Source organism: Lagenorhynchus albirostris, chromosome 8, assembly GCF_949774975.1.
Source record: "Lagenorhynchus albirostris chromosome 8, mLagAlb1.1, whole genome shotgun sequence".
NCBI lineage: Eukaryota > Metazoa > Chordata > Mammalia > Artiodactyla > Delphinidae > Lagenorhynchus > Lagenorhynchus albirostris.
This window is the reverse complement of record NC_083102.1, coordinates 67,562,582-67,584,728: the sequence shown is the minus strand read 5'-3', so window position 1 is coordinate 67,584,728 and position 22,147 is coordinate 67,562,582. Positions and strand designations below refer to the sequence as shown.

The following is a 22,147-nucleotide window of genomic DNA, read 5'->3' as shown; positions in this document are numbered from 1 at the left end:
TCCTTAAAATTTTTCATTGCCCTGATTTTTTTTTTTTTTCCTTCTCACATCCATAAAAAGTAAAGACGGCTTCCCTGGTGGCGCAGTGGTTGGGAGTCAGCTTGCCGATGCAGGGGACGCGGGTTTGTGCCCCGGTCTGGGAGGATCCCACATGCTGCGGAGCGGCTGGGCCCGTGAGCCATGGCCACTGAGCCTGCGCGTCCGGAGCCTGTGCTCTGCGGCGGGAGAGGCCACAACAGTGAGAGGCCCGCGTACCGCAAAAAAAAAAAGTAAAGAATGTGAGGCTCCATGATAAGTATAAGAGGAAGATTATGAGTGTAAAAAGACTCTTTCCATAAAATATATATTTCCTAAGATATTTTTCCCAAAAGAATGGTCAACATTGACCCAAGCATTCATTCTCACAAGTGATATTTGGACCTTTATTAATTTGACCTTATTATAACTCTCTCTCCATGTCTTCATAATGTTTTCTCTCCTGTAGTTCAAGAAAAATTTCTAAAATCTTATCATTAAGAACTTGGACAATTAGAAAAATATAAAGTTAGGCTTCAGTTTTGACAAGGCACATATTCTGGTCATACTTTGGATATAAATCATGCCTTATCAACTTTGGTTGTCTCTCTAATTTTTCTCTTTGTGGTAAGTTGGGCATTTCTTTGTACCTATCCTTTTGAAAAACTTCAACTAACAACAACAGCAAAACTAACCTGGAAAAAACTTAGAAAAAGGAAGACTGGATATTGAGAGTATATATATTAAAATATTTAGAAAATTTCCAGGAAATCAGTATAAATCGAAGATTTATCATTGCATATAAGGAAAGGCAAGAATGTAGTAACTAATCAAAGGCAATTTAAAAATCCATGTTACTGGATGGTTGTACCCATAGAATAAGGGTTGGTAATACTGGAAATATTTAAAGTAATATATCTATAAAGACACTTTATTCATAACTTTGAATTCAGAGAGGAAAAATCCACAGATATTTTTGAGAAATGTAGCATCTATTTTCTCTTTATGCTAATTATAGTTTATTCGGTTTCCACTAGATGGGTTTGTATGCACGGTAGCTAATTCATGTCAACTGTCTTCAAGTATATTCTCTGAATTGTAGGTAGGTTTTAGAGACCTCTGAGTGATCTCTAATCTTCTTACTAATATTATGGCTTTCAAATGTCATTATGATATCTCAAAGGTGATCTGGGTGAACAATGGGATATTCTATAGGAGTACTGCTGAAAAGGATAAACACTTTCTTGAGCAATTTAGACTTGAAGAAATGAATAACTTATTGTACATAATAGGAGGCAATCATCTCTGGGGAACTGAAGAAATGGTTGCAATAAAGATTCTGCATTTGTTATCTAGATTAACTTGGTGCTTTAGTGCTTCTTTGTCACTGAAATTATATGGGTCCTTTGCCCCAACTGAGTAGTAAAATAATGAAATACCTGATTTTTCTGGTTTTGGAGTTCAGCTGAATTATTTTAAAACTCTGTTCTAATGTTTCTTTTGTGTTTATTTTCTTTTTAAAAAACATCATTGTGGTATGCTTAGTGTATTCTCTCGTTTAAACATTAATTTCAGAGGACGTTTAATGGTTGAGGAAAACACATTCTTTTTCAAATAAGCCACTGTTAGTACATGGGCATTCATGTGAACTTTCTTTTCATGGTTTTTCCTTAGTTAAGAACATAAATATATTTCTTTAAACTAATGTAAAATTATAATGTTTGATTTAAAGTCTAAATAGAAATGAATATTACTGAATCTTTATAAGACCACATATTAAACATAGCTGTGATTATATCTGCTTTTGAATAGGGTATAGAAATAAGCACAGAGAACACAGGACTTCCAAGTAATAGTAGTAGTTTCTGGAAATATTTCTCTTAAGCCCTTTGTTCATTTGTCTGCATATTACTCAGTATTTTGGTCATATATAGAACATACTGGAAGTAAAATCAGTAATTCTCAATTTGTTATGAGTTGGAATTTGTCAAATTGTGTTCTTGCAAAACTCTAGGGGAAAAAATTTATTGTTAACTAATATATTCTAATGTTTTCATTTCAGAAGGACCTTCAATACATGTGGCTTCAATTTCTACTCTAGTTCTGTTTGTGTTTATTTCTTCTCTTGCATAAATAGGAAATAGATATATTTTGTAACAATTCAGGTCTCATCTCTGCTTAAATTCTTATCTGTACAGCAGACAGTAGTCATGTTTAAAGAAACAAAATATAATGTTCAAAAGTATAGAGGACACCTGCAACATGGTGGAGGAGTAAGACATGGAGATCACCTTTCTCCCCACAAATACATCAGAAATACATCTACATGTGGAAAAACTCCTACAGAACACCTACTGAACGCTGGCAGGAGACTGCAGAATTCCCAAAAGAGCCACGTGGCTGACAGGATCTTGGTGCTCTGGCCGGGTGTCAGGCCAGTGCCTCTGAGGTATGAGAGCTGAGTTCAGGATATTGGTCCACCAGAGACCTCCCGGCTCCACGTAACATGAAACGGCAGAAGCTCTCCCAGAGATCTCCATTTCAACGCTAAGACCCAGCTCCACTCAATGACCAGCAAGCTCCAGTGCTGGACACCCTATGCCAAACAACTAGCAAGGCAGGAAAACAACTGCATCCATTAGCAGAGAGGCTGCCTAAAATCATACTAAGGTCACAGACACCTCAAAACACACCACAGAACGTGGTCCTGCCCACCAGAAAGACAAGATCCAGCTTCCTCCAGCAGAACACAGGCACTAGTCCCCTCCTCCAAGAAGCCTACACAATCCACTGAACTAACCTTAACCACTGGGGGCAGACACCAAAAACAAAGGGAACTACAAACATGCAGCCTGCGAAAAGGAGACCCCAAACACAGTAAGTTAAGCAAAATGAGAAGACAGAGAAACGCACAGCAGATGAAGGACCAAGGTAAAAACCCACCAGACCAAACAAATGAAGAGGAAATAGGCAGTCCACCTGAAAAAGAATTCAGAGTAAAGATAATAAAGATGATCCAAAATCTTGGAAATAGAATGGAGAAAATAAAAGAAACGTTTAACAAGGACCTAGAAGAACTAAAGAGCAAACAAACAATGATGGACAACACAATAAATGAAATTTAAAATTCTCTACAAGGAATCAATAGCAGAATAACTGAGGCAGAAGAAAGGAGAAGTGACCTGGAAGATAAAATAGTGGAAATAACTCCTGCAGAGCAGAATAAAGGAAAAAAAATGAAAAGAATTGAGGACAGTCTCAGAGACTTCTGGGACAACATTAAATGCAATATATTTGGATTATAGGGATCCCAGAAGAAGAGAAAAAGAAAGGGACTGAGAAAATATTTGAAGAGATTATAGTTGAAAGCTTCCCGAATATGGGAAAGGAAAGAGTCAATCAAGTCCAGGAAGTGCAGAGAGTCCCATACAGGTTAAGTCCAAGGAGAAACATGCCAAGACACATCTTAATCAAACTATCAAAAATTAAATACAAAGACAAAACATTAAAAGCAGCAAGGGAAAAACAACAAATAACATACAGGGGAATCCCCATAAGGTTAACAGCTGACCGTTCAGCAGCAACTCTGCAAGCCAGAAGGGAGTGGCAGGACATACGTAAAGTGATGAAAGGGAAAAACCTACAACCAAGATTACCCAGCAAGGATCTCATTCAGATTTGTTGGAGAAATTAAAACCTTTATGGACAAGCAAAAGCTAAGAGAATTCAGCATCACCAGACCAGCTTTACAACAAATGCTAAACGAACTTCTCTAGGCAGGAAACACAAGAGAAGGAAAAGACCTACAAAAACATACCCAAAACAATTAAGAAAATGGTAATAGGAACATACATATTGAGAATTACCTAAAATGTAAATGGATTAAATGCTCCAACCAAAAGACATGGACTGGCTGAATGGATACAAAAACATGACCCATCTATATCCTGCCTACAAGAGACCCACTTCAGACCTAGGGACACATACAGACTGAAAGTGAGGGGATGGAAAAAGATATTCTATGCAAATGGCAATCAAAAGAAAGCTGGAGTAGCAATTCGCATTTCAGAAAAAAATAGATTTTAAAATAAAGACTGTTAAAAGAGACAAAGAAGGACACTGCATAATGATCAACGGATCAATCCAAGAAGAAGATATAACAATGGTGAATATTTATGCACCCAACATAGAAGCACCTCAATACATAAGGTAAATGCTAACAGCCATAAAAGGGGAAATCAACAGTAACAAAATCATAGTAGGGGACTTTCCCCACTTTCACCAATGGACAGATCATCCAATATTAAAATAAGTAAGGAAACACAAGCTTTAAATGATACATTAAACAAGATGGACTTAATTGATATTTTTAGGACATTCCATCCAAAAACAACAGAATACACCTTCTTCTCAAGTGCTCATGAAACATTCTCCAGGATAGACCATATCTTGGGTCACAAATCTAGCCTTGGTAAATTTAAGAAAATTGAAATTATATCAAGTACCTTTTCCGACCACAACACTATGAGAGTAGATATCAATTACAGGAAAAAATCTGTAAAAAATACAAACACATGGAAGCTAAACAATACACTACTAAATAACCAAGGGAGCACTGAAGAAATCAAAGAGGAAATCAAAAAGTCCCTGGAAAAAAATGACAATGAACACACACGACCCAAAACCTATGGGATACAGCAAAAGCAGTTCTAAGAGGGAAGCAATACAATCCTACCTCAAGAAACAAGAAACATCTCAAATAAACAACCTAACCTTACACCAGTTGGAGAAAGAAGAACAAATAAAACCCCAAAGTTAGCAAAAGGAAAGAAAACATAAAGATCAGATCAGAAATAAATGAAAAAGAAATGAAGGAAACGATAGTGAAGATCAATAAAACTAAAAGCTGGTTCTTTGAGAAGATAAACAAAACTGATAAACCATTAGCCAGACTCATCAAGAAAAAAAGGGACAAGACTCAAATCAATAGAATTAGAAATAAAAAAGGAGAAGTAACAACTGACACTGCAGAAAATCAGAGGATCATGAGAGATTACCAGAAGCAACTATATGCCAATAAAATGGACAACCTGGAAGAAATGGACAAATTCTTAGAAAAGCACAACCTTCCAAGAATGAACAAGGAAGAAGGAGAAAATATAAACAGACCAATCACAGGCACTGAAATTGAGACTGTGATTAAAAATCTTCCAACAAACAAAAAGCCCAGGACAAGATGGCTTCACAGGAGAATTCTATCAAACATTTAGAGAAGAGCTAACACCTATCCTTCTCAAACACTTCCAAAATATAGCAGAGGGAGGAACACTCCCAAACTCATTCTACGAGGCCACCATCACCCTGATACCAAAACCAGACGAAGATGTCACAAAGGAAGAAAACTACAGGCCAATATCACTGATGAAGATAGATGCAAAAATGCTCAACAAAATACTAGCAAACAGAATCCAACAGCACATTAAGGGATCATACACCATGATGAAGTGGGGTTTATTCCAGGAATGCAAGGATTCTTCAATATATGCAAATCAATCAATGTGATAAACCATATTAAGAAATTGAAAGAGGAAAACCATATGATCATCTTAATAGATGCTGACAAAGTGTTCGACGAAATTCAGCACCCATTTATGATAAAAACCCTCCAGAAAGTAGGCATAGAGGAACTTACCTCAACCTAATTAAGGCCATATGTGACAAACCCACAGCCAACATCGTTCTCAATGGTGAAAAACTGAAACCATTTCCTCTAAGATCAGGAACAAGACAAGGTTGCCCACTCTCACCATGTTATTCAACATAGTTTTAGAAGTTTTAGCCACAGCAATCAGAGGAGAAAAAGAAATAAAAGGAATCCAACAGAAAAGAAGTAAATCTGTCACTGTTTGCAGATGACATGATACTATTTGTAGAGAACCCTAAAGATGCTACCAGAAAACTACTAGAGCTAATCAATGAATTTAGTAAAGTAGCAGGGTACAAAATTAATGCACAGAAATCTCTAACATTCCTATACACTAATGATGAAAAATGTGAAACAGAAATTAACAAAACACACCCATTTACGGTTGCAAAAAAGAGTAAAGTACGTAGGTATAAACCTACCTAAGGAGACAAAAGACCTGTATGCAGAAAACTATAAGACACTGATGAAAGAAATTAAAGATGATAAAAACAGCTGGAGAGATATACTACATTCTTGGATTGGAAGAATCAACATTGTGAAAATGACTATACTACCCAAAGCAATCTACAGATTCAATGCAATTCCTATCAAACTGCCAATGGCATTTTTCATAGAACTAGCCCAAAAAATTTCTCAATTTGAATGGAAATCCAACAGACCCTGAATAGCAAAAGCAATCTTGAGAAAGAAAAACAGAGCTGGAGGAATCAGGCTCCTGGACTTCAGACTATACTACAAAGCTACAGTAATCAAGACAGTATGGTCCTGGCACAAAAACAGAAATATAGATAAATGGAACAGGATAGAAAGCCCAGAGATAAACCCACGCACCTATGGTCAACTAATCTATGACAAAGGAGGCAAGGATATACACTGGAGAAAAGACGGCTTCTTCAATAAGTGGTGCTGGGAAAACTGGACAGCTACATGTAAAAGAATGCAATCAGAACACTCCCTTACACCATACACAAAAATAAACTAAAAATGGATTAAAGACCTAAATGTAAGGTGAGACACTATCAAACTCTTAGAGGAAAACATAGGCAGAACACTCTATGACATCAATCACAGCAAGATCCTTTTTGACCCACCTCCTAGAAAATTGGAAGTAAAACCAAAAATAAACAAATGGGACCTAATGAAACTTAAAAGCTTTTGCACAGCCAAGGAAACCATAAACGGGATGAAAAGATAACCCTCAGAATGGGAGAAAATATTTGCAAATGAAGCAACTGACAAAGGATTAATCTCCAAAATTTACAAGCAGCTCATGCAGCTCACTATCAAAAAAACAAACAACCCAATCCAAAAATGGGCAGAAGACCTAAATAGACATTTCTCCAAAGAAGACATACAGATGGCCAACAGGCACATGAAAAGATGCTTAACATCGCTAATTATTAGAGAAATGCAATCAAAACTAGAATGAGGTATCACCTCACACCAGTGAGAATGGCCATCGTTAAAAAGTCTACAAATAAGAAATGCTGTAGAGGATGTGGAGAAAAGGGAACCCTCCTGCACTGTTGGTGGGAATGTAAATTTGTGCAGCCACTATAGAGAACAGTATGGAGGTTCTTTAAAAAACTAAAAATAGAATTACCATATGATCCAGCAATCCCACTCTCAGGCATATATCTGGAGTAAACTCTAATTTGAAAAGATACATTCACCCCAGTGTTCACAGAAGCACTATTTACAATAGCCAAGACGTGGAAGCAACCTAAATGTCCATTGACAGGTTGATAAAGGAGATGTGATACATATATATACAATGCAATGTTACTCTGCCATGAAAAAGAGTGAAATAATACCATTTGCAGCAACATGGATGGACCTAAAGATTATCATATTAAGTGATGTAAGCCAGACAAAGACAAATATCATATGATATCACTTATATGTGGAATCTAAAAAGATGACACAAATGAACTTATTTATGAAACAGAAATAGACTCACAGACATAGAAAACAAACTTATGGTTCCCAAAGGGGATAGCAGGGGAGGGGTGAGAGATAAATTAGGCATTTGGGATTAACATATACACACTACTCTATGTAAAATAGATAACCAACAAGGACCAACTATATAGCACAGGGAACTATACTCAATACCTTGTAATAACCTATAATGGAAAAGAATCTGAAAAAGCATAGATATATATGTATATATGTATGTATAACTGAATCACTTTGCTGTACACTTGAAACTAATACAACATTGTAAATTAACTATTTCAATTTTAAAACGTTAAAAAAAAGGATTAGATGCCTGATTTCCTCCATTTTTAATAAGGCCTCTAAAAACACAGACTTAATGGGGAGGAGCAGCAGAATGACACATCAGTTCCCGCTGACATTTTATTATGGATTAATGGCTCAGATTAGCCACCTGCCAATTGGTGAACTTTTGGGAAAGGGGCGGAGAAAATGTGGAGAGCATCTGTACAGGCCAAAGTTCAGGCATCAGAGTGGAGGGCCCTGGGAAGTCAAGGAAATAGCCTGAAGACAAGGGCCACTAATGATGTGTTACACAGAGAGGGCTTGACACCAAGAGTGAACTTCCTCTGTTTCATATTTTGAATCCAGCTGTTAAAATCGTGGGACTTGCCCAGACCTAGAATAAAATAAGTGTTCATTGAGTTTGTACGTATCTGGAAGCATCATATCTACAGATTAGGGAAGAATATTGCAAAGAAAAAGTGCTGTGGTTGCCATGTAGTCTTACACTGGCCTAAGTAGTAATTCCCCTACCTTCATTGTACAAATAGTTGATTGAGAAATATGTTAATGAGCAATTATCTCAAATGACACTTTTAATCTGATCAGCTATGGAGAACTAAAATGAACAACCTAATACAAAAATCAAGAGGAAGATTGGACAAGGGAAAATTTAAAATGAAATGAATATAATAATCAAGTGATCATATTGAGTTCATGTTAAGTAGTTTTCCAGCTTAAAATTATATGTGAAATGTATGTTTAGATCTATTATAAGTATATACATACATTCAAAAATATAAAAGCAAATCTGTGTTTTCCTATTTAACTATTTTCTAATAAAACTGGGTGTCTATTTCAGGGTCATGCATATTTTGAGAAGGACATATTCATTGCATTGAATTTCTATGATCTTGTGCCAATCTGGATTTCATTATATATAAAAAAATCCACTTTATGCTTAAAATATTGATTGTGAAAAGGTCTTAGAAACCTAGTAGTTAGTGGCAAAAAAGTACAGTGATTACTAAAAAAGAGAAAATGAATTCACTATTGATGTTCATATTCACTGAACTAACTTGCCAGGATGTGTAGTTTGATTTTCTGGGGGACATTAAGTAAACAAAAACATCATACAAGCTCTGATATTTAGTAGTTTTGTGACTGCTTGGTAAACCACATAAATTATGAGTTCCCATTGCCTCACCAGTAAACTGGATACCAATTCTCCAAGTTTGCTGTGAGAATAAAACATTATAATCCAGTAAAGGCATCTAAGACAATGCCCAGCCTAAGCAAGGGTTTCACTGTGCATTAATCTTACATGTGAATCTGACCCCTTCACTTCATTAGCTTTTCTCCTCCATTTGGAGGGATAATACATAGGGGCCTGAAAAACTAGAAAACCAAAAATAGAGAAACAAAATAAAACTACAAACTGCGCAACATTGCACTTTTTGGTAAGAAGGTAAAAGCATTTTAGGTAATACGATAAGATCTTTGTGTTTTCATTAGGGATGGGTCCTTAAGGAAATAGGACTGGATTTATAGTTTCAAAAGTGGAAGGATTTAGTTGGGAAGTGGTGAATTAACAACAAAGGCAAGTACTGAATTATAACCTTTCTCACACTCTTGTTAGATCAGACGTTCTTAATATTTCAGAGATCCTAGATGAAAGTATGGATAGTCTAGTGGGTGGAGAGTAGGGAAGAGGAGAATTATGACATAAAAAATTTTACACACAGTTGTAGAGGTTTCATTCTCCCTAGACTTCAACCAATGAAATAATCCATGTGACCTTAGACACTAGATTGAAAACCAATAAAAATTTCTGCTGCCAAATATTTTTCAGATACCAGTGCCTTGCACAGCACAAAGTATCAATTAGTTGCTCAGTTAATATTATGGATCCAAATTAAACTATTCACCCCGATATCATAGATTTATCATCTCTGTCCCACTTGAAAGCTGTCTTCTCAGCTATCCCTCTGCCAACATTAACCCATATGCATATACAAATGTAATTCACTGCACAATCTACTAACTTTCACAAATATCCCTTATCTTGATATTACTTTGCTTGGCACCACGTGAGAAATCCCATGAGGTCATTTTAGTTGAAGTACAGTCAAAAGAAACAAAATCAAAACCAGCCTTTAAGTATATTGCATTTGATTTCTGAGGCAACTCCAGAATGTTAATATTATTCTTGACTCCTGCTTCAAAATGACTTTTGATTTTATTTTTGGTATTTCTTTTTTATATTGTGGTTGTTATAGGCTGAAAGTAACACATGGATTTGAATAAAACTATCAGATTAGCTAATGTAAAGGATAATGGTTCTCTAGAAAGAACAAGAAGGTTCCTATGAAACTGAACAACCTACCCATCTAATCTAAATATCCAGGTTTAAGAGGGTTTTGTTGTTGTTATTTTCATATCCAGGCTTTAATAGGAAATTCATGGCAGTTGAGGGTATTTTCTGTGAATGAATGACTGGCCTCAGTTAATGGCCTTGGCTTCACTTTAGTCCATCACCCCAGAAAGTTCCCCACGCCTTCGTCTTATTGCTTGACTATGTCTCTTTGTACATTTTAATGGATCTTTCAGTAATTGTGATCATTCTGGGGAGAGGCAAGTGGTCATATTTTAATCATTTGAAGAGGTTTGCACAGTAAAAAAAAGTATGGAGAAACGCTTTCACATATCCATATCCCCAGCTGTTTGGACATTTTTCATCATCACTCTAGTAACACATAAAATGGAGATCATAAAAGAAATCCTATAGCTTAATTTTAGTGTATAGGTAAAGGGTAAGGGTTGACTTTGGAAAGCTCTGAGGTGTAAGGACTATGACCAGTGCCTAGATTTTACCTCAAGAAGAGCAGAAGGTGTGTGTGTTTAGGTCTTATGGCATTTAGATGACACACAATGAAAATTTCTGCAACCGGTTAATTCTTCCTGAGGATGGCTGTATTATCATTCTTGCTAGGATCATAAGAAGTCAACACTTTTACTTGGTTAAATTTTGGTGATTTATTGGGAATGTGTGGTGTAACTTGAAAGCAAAGGGGTAAACTCAATGAATTCTTATGACTGTTTATTATGATTTAATATGTCTTCAATTTTAAAGAGAATTTTGCAGTTACAGTTTTACACCTGGGAAGATCAAAAGACTAAGTAGTTAAGTCAGCAGTGTTTAGAATTTAATTCATGTTGGGTGAAGTTCATAATATGGTAGATCACACTGCCTCAGAGATAAATGATTCCTTAATACTGTTTTTATTTCTCCTTTTCCGAAGGCTTCTTAAACTATATAAATAATGAGATTGTTTAGTAGAATACAAACAACATGCAATGTATCCAAAAGCCGGAAGACAGTTCTGTTTCATTCACTGCCTAATTTATATAGCCCCATCCCTAGAAATGACCCAGATTTGTGAGGATATTTTATTTTATAAGCCACGGAAACAAAACTTTTTACTCCTACTCTTCACATAACATGCTTTAAGCTGGGTTGGCTAAATTCTATCAGTGAACAACTGCTAGATTCAATTTGAATAATTTAATTGCTTAAAATACGTATATTCATTTTCCCCTAGAAAGGTATTTCTAACTCAGTTGAACAGAAGTATTGAATCAATTTTAATTGTTCTTCCTCTCTGTATTTTATTTCTTCAGGTTTTTTTTTCCATCTGCTTTGCTTTCTGGGGAGTAAGAAGCATGAAACAACTTGTCTCAGACCCTGGGAAATGACTAAACGTTTGTACACAACTCTCTTGTTTTAATCATTTGTCCACAACAATAATATATTACTACTGCCTATGGAAGTATAATTTTATATAATGATTATATGAACTATTTCTCTAATGTGAGGTAAATACATTTATCTACTCTTGCTTCCTTTCCACATTTATTATTCTCTATTAAAATTAAAGTCAGCTGCAGTTACTTTATTGCTAGGGTTGAAAGAAGATGATTTCAAATAGAATGATGTTACATCCACTGGTAACATCTAAGCCAATGAGTATGAGAATAAGGGATAACTTCAAAACAGTAAAAGGAATTAAGATTTTATTAGCATTGTTTAGACAACTTTTCATTTGCTGTCTGCTAAAATTGTGCTTGGATACATATTTGTTGTCATAAAAATGTATTACAGGAGTTGTCTGCCTAAGGCTAGGTTTACCTTTGAAAGCCATATAACCTAAGGAGTAACATTACAGAAAATGACATCACTGAAATGAAAATCACCAGAATTCGTCAGAATTCATTTATTCCATAGATTAATTTGTGATACATATGTCTAATGTGTTTGATCAGTTTGTTTTGGCAAATTGAGGAGTGTGCAGTATTTCTGTGCTATTTTAAATTGTCACAATCATGTTAAAAGACTCTCTAAATAAAATTGCCCAAGCATTGTGTGTATATTATTCATTGGGATTGTAAAAATCTGCCAAGTATTTCATTAGGAGGGAACTGACAGCGATAAGCAGGAAATGGTTCAAAGGGGGAAGGTCTGAAAACAGTTGGAATATTTTTCTTTCCTTCTTCCAGTATTTCTTAGATTTAAAGTTACAATTTAAGTAACCAAAGTTATAAGCACTAAAACAGTTAATACTGTCCTTAACTGAGCTTTGCCTATATTCATTGCTGGTTTAAAGAGGCTGATCAGTTGGTTGACTTTTTTTTTTTTTTTTTTTTTTTTGCGGTACTCGGGCCTCCCACCGCCGTGGCCTCTCCCGTTGCGGAGCACAGGCTCCGGACGCGCAGGCTAAGCGGCCATGGCTCCCGGGCCCAGCTGCTCCGCAGCACGCGGGATCCTCCCGGACCGGGGCACGAACCCGCGCCCCCTGCATCGGCAGGTGGACCCCCAACCACTGTGCCACCAGGGAAGCCCGGTTGACTTATTTTTAATATGTTTTCTAACCTTTGAACAGAGAAGAGTTGTGGAACTAGTAAGAAGAATCAAACTGCAGGTGTCTGGACTCATGATGCAAAACTGAAGCACATTTATTTTGAAAACTGGAAAAGCAGAGGAAGATTAAATTTTGCATGATGGAAAAAATTAACAAATTATATTTCAAGTGTCAGAAGTAGGGAATTGGCTTTGCTTCATTCATCTTTTTTTACTTCTTAATTTAACACAGAGCTAGAGCAAATACTTGAACCCATAACAGATATTAGTCCTATTCTTCTCCCTTACCAACAGTTCTTGCTGGGCTTGGCATATTTAGAATCGTATTAAAGCAGGGAAACCTCTGTTGGCTTGAAATTGCTAATGTTATAGCATAAAAACTCTGAATACCCATATTCTACATCCTAAAACCCTTCAGTCTATAGGTTACAGCCTTCAAGAACAGCAAAGAAAAGAGAGCTTCCACAAATCTGTAAGTAGATTTTTAATGTGTTATGACAGTTTATTGGTTTCGCCATGAGTCATGTATAAACATGTATATATGCTTGAATATATATGAATTTATAGGAGAGGTCTAGGAATGAGCTTAATAATGGAAATAAAGAATTCAAAATTGATAAAAGATACTTTTATGCTGAAGTTTAGTTTTCTTTTAGTCAATTCAAATTAATCTATTTTCTTTTCTCTTAGTTACTCTTACTATGATTATAAATTATTATTATTATTTTTTTAGAAATGCAGACATTTTCAAGCTAGGAATTTTCAGGCCTTTGAAAGTAGAAGTGATTCCCAGATAGGTAATATTCCCAAGGCCTGTGTGTGTTAATCAGGGCACTTTTTTCTTCACCTTCAACCTTGTTAGTTTTCCAGTCAAGTTTTCTCTTGTCGAGCACTAATACATGACGACAGATCATATAACTATTATTAATGTTGTAAATTAATCTTGAGTCATGCCATGTAATTTATGCTTACTCTTGACTGGAAACACTTTACCTCTCTCTCTCTCTCACTCTCTCAAGAGAAAAGCACTAAAAATAGGGTTCATCAATTACTCAGCACTTGTACTGGAGAGGTGTCAACTGACTTTGAAATGATTATGAATATTCTCAGGTTTGATAATCTACCATAAGGAAGGCTAGAGAGAGGGAAGACATATTTGTTTATTGAGTAATACTCGATTAGCATTCTTTCCTTTACTCTCTAAAATACTGGGAATTAAGTGCTGTTGATACCATTTTACAGAAGAGAATTCTGAGGCTGAGAGAGTTTAAAAAACGTGCTCAGACCTATCATGCTTAATCGATTGTCAGAAGAAAATTTAAAACCTCTGAGTTCTGACATTGAAGGCCATGTTTCTCCTTTACATGATATCAGATACCCAAGGCAAAACTTTAGAATACAGCCTCAGGAGTTTAAGTTCAGAGAACTTCCTATTCAATTTGATGCTCCAAGGTACAAAACAAAGTTCAGAGAAAAAGTAGTTTGGTCACAGGATGGATTAGTTGACTAGGTGCACGAGTACAGAACATATGACCTTTCTGAAAGGGATAAGGCCCCAGGTTATTTTATAGGATTGCCATATGTCTAAAAGAAGTCCATTCCTGTACTTGATTTGATTTGATAAAATGGGCCATTACTCTAGCTCTATTTGTTGTGTCATTTACTTCCCCTTCATCTTGTTCTTTCTAATTATTTTGGTTAAACTTAATCTAATCATCTCATGGCCATGATATTCAGCAATATGTGGATCTGTCCTTGAGTATCTGAAGTTCAATGGATCACCAAAGTACATGAATCTTTGTTATAGTTAACATTACCTGCTTGCATTAATGTTTATCAGAGGTTCTCACGTTTCACTTTACTGGTCATATATGATTCAGTTATTCAGTGTACGTTCTGCAATAGAACCATAGAGTGGAATTCTTTAAGGTATGGTGTACATTATGATGAACATACTGTGATTTATTAGGGAGAGCAACGGTAGTTAGAAAGGGAGTTCCCTTTTTTATGCCCTCTCCTCTATATTTTTACATTTGTAGCTTCCAGAATCCCAAGGAAAGATAGAGAACACGGAGGTAGTTTGGCTTTCAGAATCTTAAAACATTTCTCATGTCACTGTTTTCAGCAGAACTAAGGAATGTGTCAGGCCCCATCTTAAGCCTACCTCAAGGAAAGTAGATTTAACAATGTTCTATCTGTTACTGGGGTATTTTTTCGGAACTTGCTCCAGTCTGCTGCCTTTTCTTCTCAATAGCATAACAGATAACTTCTCCCTCACCAAAAACTCAATTGGAAAAAGTCATTAGCAAAAAAACCAAATAAGCAAGCACTGATGGTTTTCTCTTGTGGGTTGTGTCTGCTTTTGGGAATTCTGCAAGTGTCATACCTCTTTAGTCAGATTTTCAACCATTCCAGACTCACCAGTATCTATCAATCATAAGTTCATTCCCTAGGTGTGTTCTCCTTTAGTTTTAACATCAATAAATCCAAAATCCTAAGTTGCATAGATTTACATTGCAGAACACAGGAAGAAGTAGCCTTTGTCTTTATGTACCAGGATTATCCGTGGATCTTTTTAAAAATGAAAACTTGCTGGTAGGAACATTGGAATTCTGATTTAGTAAGATTCAAGTGGTACCAGAGAGTCCATATTGTTCAAGGTTCTACTAATGATAAGTTACAGAGGCTATAAGCAATCTAGAGTGAAAGAAAACTTCTCTAGACCCTCTCCTTGAGATTCAGAAATACGCAGGAGAGATGTACCATGTAAGGGAATATTGTTTCTATAGCTAATTAAAAGAATGGGGTGATAATGATTAAATAAGCATGGATATTTAGATATGCCATCCAAGGAAAAGTATACTTTACTATGAGATTATTTTGCATATCCTCACAAACCTGAAAAAAAACCTGAAAGTTTAAAGCTTAGGTAAGCGTCAGTGAGATGGGGAGAGGACAGAAGTCTAGCAGGCAAAGGAAACATGATCCCTACTGGGCACATACCCTGTGAAAACCATGATTCAAAAAGAGTCTTGTACCACAATGTTCATTGCAGCACTGTTTACAATAGCCAGGACATGGAAGCAACCTAAGTGACCATCAACAGATGAATGGCTAAAGAAGATGTGGCACATATATACAATGGAATATTACTCAGCCATAAAAAGAAATGAAATTGAGTTATTTGTAGTGAGGTGGATGGACCTAGATTCTGTCATACAGAGTGAAGTAAGTCAGAAAAACAAATACCATATGCTAACACATATATATAGAATCTAAAAAACAAAAAATAGTTCTGATGAGCCTAGGGGCAGGACAGGAATAAAGACGCAGACATAGAGAATGGACTTGAGGACACGGGGAGGGGAAGGGTAAGCTGGGACGAAGTGAGAGAGTGGCATGGACATATATACACTACCAAATGTAAAATAGATAGGCAGTGAGAAGGAGTGGCATAGCACAGGGAGATCAGCTCGGTGCTTTGTGACCACCTAGAGGGGTGGGATAGGGAGGGTGGGAGGGAGACACAAGAGGGAGGGGATATGGGGATATATGTATACATATAACTGACTCACTTTGTTATACAGCAGAAACTAACACAACACTGTAAAGGAATTATACTCCAGTAAAGATGTTAAATAAATAAATAAATAACTTAAAAAAAAAAGGAAGGGTGATAAAAAAATATTGGTGTCATAGCCGTGTTTATATTTGCCCCTGATGTTTCATTTTTTTGTGGGTTTTATTTGTTTTTGTTTTTGTTTTTTTGCGGTATGCGGGCTTCTCACTGTTGTGGCCTCTCCCGCTGCGGAGCATAGGCTCCGGACGCACAGGCTCAGTGGCCATGGCTCACGGGCCCAGCCGCTCCACGGCATGTGGGATCTTCCCAGAGCGGGGCACGAACCCATGTCCCCTGCATCGGCAGGCAGACTCTCAACCACTGCGCCACCAGGGACGCCCTCATTTTTAATAAAATATTATTAATAGCAGAATTAAAATGTATTGGATTAAGTTTGATAGACATCGATTTTGTACTTTTGGCTTTTGCCAGGGCTTCTTGTGATAAAGTGAAAGGTGGATGTGCAGTGAAGAGAGTTCTCACTTTAATACAAAGTTAAGTATGAAAGATGTCCATATGTAATAGTTTCTGTTCCTCCTGCTCTGCCCTATTCAGACAAAATGCAACTAACATCTCCTTTCAGGAATAGTACACAGCATGCATTTTACTTTGCTGGTAATACGCTGTGTGCTAAGACAATCAGTGTCTAAGGATGGCTAATTCCTTCTAGGCAGGAGATGTGGGGAGACTGTCTAACAACGGCATCTGGCAGCCACGTGGCACACTAAGAAGCCTTACCTTGTCCTATACAATACTCTGCAGGAACAAAACCATCAGGCTGCTAATTTGCATCAGTAATTCAAAAAATTGATAAATAAATGCATGTTTAACGATAAATTAAGTACGGAATTTTTTCCAGAAAATTCATGCTAAATATGTAACTTGCATAAAATGTTTATCAATCTGTACTCTTTCATCTACCTGCAGTGTCTTCCTCCAGATGTTGGCATTATGGGTTGAATTGTGTCCACCCAAAATTCAAATGTTCAAGTCTTAACCCCCCACCCTGCCGAAAACCTAAGATGTGACCTTATTTGGAAATAGTGTAGTTAATAGATGTAATTAGGTTGAGATGAGGTTATACTGGAGTAGCATGGACCCTTACCCAATACGACTGGTGTTCTTACAAAATGTGGAAATTTGGGCAAACATACACTCAGGCAGAATGCCGTGGAAACGTGAAGGCAAAAATCAGGGTGATGTGTCTCCCAGTCAAGAACAACCAAGGTTGCCTGCAAACTATCAGAAGCTAGGAGAGAGTCATGGAACATATATTTCCTCACAACTCTAGGAAGGAACCAAACCCAGTGACACATTAGTTTTGGACTTCTAGCCTCCAGAGCTGTGAGACCACAAATTTCTGTTGTTTCAGCCACGCAGTTTGCGGTACATTGCTGTGGAAGCCCTAGCAAACTGATATTGTTTGTGTGATTTGATCTCTAACCTCAACAGGTCTTTAATCAAATGCCTTCTTAATGAAGTTTTCTCTCACTAAAATCACACACACACACACACACACACACACATATCCCCAAAGAATTCTTCTATTTATTTTTCTCCTTATTACTTGCATGCTTTAGTTTTACTTATCTTTCTTGTTTATTTTATTTAAATCAACAGAGAATACTTAGTACTCTCCGCTAAGTATCTGTGAGAGCAGGGATTTCTTATAGTTTTATAGTCCTGTTTCCCCAGCTACTCAAATAATGACTGACACACAGGAGGTGCTCAATAAGTATGTGTCATGAGTGAATTAATGAACTCCCTAGTTATTTAAGACCATATATTAACCCAAGGTAAAACCAATATCTTTCAATCTCAGTTTTGGCTGAATCCCAAGATAATAGTTACCAGCTAATCCTAAATTCCAAAGTGAGATTATAGAAAACCATGAAAGACCTCCACTGTCTTAAATTCATGCTAAGACTCTTAACTCCTCACACAAAAGAAGATTTGTGAGTTTAGGAAATGAGGATAGGAGAGAGAATTTCTGGAGAGAGCTTGATGGAATGAAGATTCCACCTGTCCCTCGCTTGACATGGGAAAAGTTGGCAGTGCTTCCTTCCCCTTCCCTCAAACTTTGTAAGCGAAGCTTCAGAGAAGCCAATTAAGAGCTAGCTATTCATCCTCTGAAGCTTGTGGCATGCTTCGGTGGACTTCTGTCTGACCCATCTCTGGCCAAGTGGCCAGTGGCTGCATTTGGGAAGTAACCACACTCATGGCACTGGGTCTCGTTTGCAAGTTTTCCCATGAACTAGAAGGCCACAGTGAGTGTGAGAGCTGGCATAGGACAGCTGGGGGGACAGGACGCCGGTTGAGAGATGCTGGAGGTGTACAGCCCAATGGTGACATGAGGTTGGAGCCAGGAGTAGCAGTTGGGAAGGCATCACCCTTGTCAGGAATTGACCTGAGAGATCCTAGCGGATAGTTAGTCTTATTTTCCCCCAAGGGTGTGGGGAAATAGCAGGAAATCAGTGGTGGCCAGGAAAGCTCTTTCCTGACCCTTAGGTTTCAACCATGACTAAGCTCTGAGCTTCAGCAGAGAAGACATGATAAAGTAAAGAGAAACCAAGATCAAAACCCCAATACCCTTCCTACAGGACACATACACATACACACACACACACACACACACACACACACAGCACACACTCACAGGTTCACTACATACTTCTCACCTGCAGCAGGCCAAATCAGGAGGGAGGGGTCACAGGAGAGGAAGAACCTCTAATAAAGTTCAGAGTTGGTTTTCAAACAGAGACATTGGCATATTAATTTTTGAACTGAGAATATTTTTAGGACTAAAGTGACTAAAGGAAATAGATTCAAAGAGAACTCGGCCCGTTTATGGATGCTGCTCAAGATGTCATTCAAGGGCAGAGAAATGGCTTGGGCTTTACAGAGAGAATGGAGGGGGAGTGGAGAAAATTAAAGCCACTCTTTTCTTTTGTGTTCTGTGAGTCCTGCGTTTTCAGCATACTGGTCCTGTACTCCGCTGTGCAAATAGGGAAGAGCATCTCTTTATGAAAATTATTTGAAAATTCCAGGATGCAATCTATGTATATGCTTATAGTCTCATTTTCCAAGTCTGCAGCATTTATCACTCTTATTTTAAAAACAATACAGGGCTTCCCTGGTGGCACAGTGCTTGAGAGTCTGCCTGCCGATGCAGGGGACACGGGTACGTGCCCTGGTCCGGGAAGATCCCACATGCCACGGAACGGCTGGGCCCGTGAGCCGTGGCCGCTGAGCCTGCGCGTCCGGAGCCTGTGCTCCACAACGGGAGAGGCCACAACAGTGAGAGACCTGCGTACCGAAAAAAAATAATAATAATAATACAATTTAAACAAATTATAAAAGTTTTCTAACACAGACTAGCTGTCTTGAGACTTCTGAAAGATGGTATGATAAGATTATTTATTTACTTTTTAAAAGTAAAAACAATGACTTTATAAACCAATTTCTGTAGCAAGCAGTGTGGGAAAGGTGAATAGGTCTAAAGTAATTTTTTTCTCTGTTTCAGCACTTTTGAAAGGCACAAAAGGGAATAAGACCAATCCAGAAATTCATTATGTCTCTCCAGTTTTTCCTTTTCCCATATGAGCAGAGCCGGGAAGTGTACAGACACATTAGAGAATGTTTCCACTGTGTGGGAGAAACATCTGCAGAGTAGGCCTTTGACCACCAGAAGTGGAGAGAAAGAAGCATATGGGGGCGGAAGCAGCAGACACGAAAAGAAAAACTGGGAGCTGGCTAGGCCCAAACATCCAACTGACTTGCCTAACCTTCGGTTTAGCTTTTCCATTACATTAGAAGACTAAGAGCGGTAACATTCTTAAGAAAAACAGCTCTTAAGTATGGTGTTGAAATAGAGTTCATAGCACACCCTTCATTTTTTCTTTTTCTGTGAGTATGGGAAATGATAGCATTCTACTTTGCCCATCACCTGCTCTAGAGCCTATGCTGGGTGGTTTTCATAGGTTTCTTCCTACTCGTCCTTTGCAGCCATTTATTACCATGGCTATGCCAAAGCCCAGAAGCTGCAGGCCTCCACTCAAACCAGAGGGAAGCACAGTGAAGACAGAGATGAACTCTGAGTAAATTCCTCGTAAAACATCAGGGGCAAAAACGGGCTTTGAGAATGCAAATGATTATCATTAGAAAGTAATATGCCACTACTGGAGAAACATTTGAAAGAATAATGTGGTCTAGCAAAACAGTCCTGCAATCTGCATTCAATCAGCACTAACCAAAAATGCTTGCAATGGTCCTTTGTGTTGTTGGGAGCCAAGTGTTTTCTGGAACTCTTGAAGCCAGTTTTACCAAGTGGCAAATTACCAACAAAATATTAGCGAAAAAATAACCAGCCTTAGACTTGACTTCTCCAGTAAAGGGGAGACTTTCCAACTGTAATGACCAAGGTATTGAGAGCAACAAGAATATTGATATACATACCTGTAAATGCTCACAGATGAGTTTTGGGGGTTGGTTTGTTTTCATCTACAGCATGTGGGTCTGGACATCTTGCCCACTAAATAGCTTATGTATGAGGACAGTTAAAATTCAGTATACAGAGTTTTGAAAATTATATGGGACAGAGCTATATTTAGAAGATTGGACAGGAAGAATACATACCATGAACTTTTGGAACCTACTTAATGAATTTTGATTCTAGGCCAATATAACAAGTCTCTTAAGTGCAGTGGTATTGAAATTTTATTAACCTTATTCTTATAGAAAACAAGACACATATTCTTTAGAGATCATGGTTTTCACTATTCACTGTTGGTTCAGAGCCTTACTGAACAAGGCTCTTGGGCTCTAATCTTCAAAAAGAAAGTTCTAGCCCTGGATATGATGAAGTTTCAGACAAATCATCTGCCTTCACCCCTCACAGTTCACACCTGGCATCCATGAGAAGGGTAGCCTCCTTTGGATGCAGACTGGCAGTCACAAGGCAGAAGCCCTGCTGTCTTTCATGAAAGAACTACTTATCCTGGAGCCATATATCATACATGGCCAAAGTATGTGGTTTAGGAGATGTCAAGCATACTCAGAAATGCTAGGCCTCATTCATTCAGCTACCAGAAACAGAAATATATTCATAAGAAGCCTTTTCAACAAAATACCATAAAGTTAGAATGAAGTCGAGACCCAATGTGTTTACTGCCAAAAAACAGGCAAGCAAACTGAAAGACATTAGATTTTCTAACTTAAATGTATCATACCTTTCAATTTATTTTTCTGAAAGGGACTGATAAAATTAGTTAAAATCAATATTCAACCAAAATATGCATTGAAGATTAACAGTGAATAAGATGATGACCACTTTGGAGGCATTTTTAAAGATGATAAAGTAAAGTATATTATAATATGGATATAAAAAAATGCTTTCATGAATTTTAATCTTACATAATTTTTTTAAACTTTATATTCTGGGGAAAGTTTAAAAGAATAGATTTTTTAAATTTTATTGTTAATACCAGTATCACATGATAAAACAATTTATTTGTAGCTCTCATGATTCTTTTTATAAAATAACCTTTTTTCTTTCTCTCTCCTTCCTTCCTTCCTTCTTTCCTTCTTGCCTTCATTCCTTCTCTCCTTCCTCCCTCCTTCCCTTCCTTCCTTCCTTCCTTCCTTCCTTTGCCTTTCTCCAAAGAGAAAT

General features: G+C 37.3%; 1 protein-coding gene across 1 annotated transcript in view; it reads left to right on the top strand.

Moving 5' to 3' along the window:
• Nucleotides 1-12,345, top strand: part of AGMO (alkylglycerol monooxygenase) — a 374,042-nt gene extending 361,697 nt beyond the window's left edge. The window contains exon 14 of the mRNA XM_060156131.1: nucleotides 11,624-12,345. Within this exon, the coding sequence (XP_060012114.1) occupies nucleotides 11,624-11,698 (75 nt within the window). The 3' untranslated portion in view covers nucleotides 11,699-12,345. The remainder of the gene's footprint in view (nucleotides 1-11,623) is intronic.
• The last annotated feature ends 9,802 nt before the right edge of the window (nucleotides 12,346-22,147 follow it).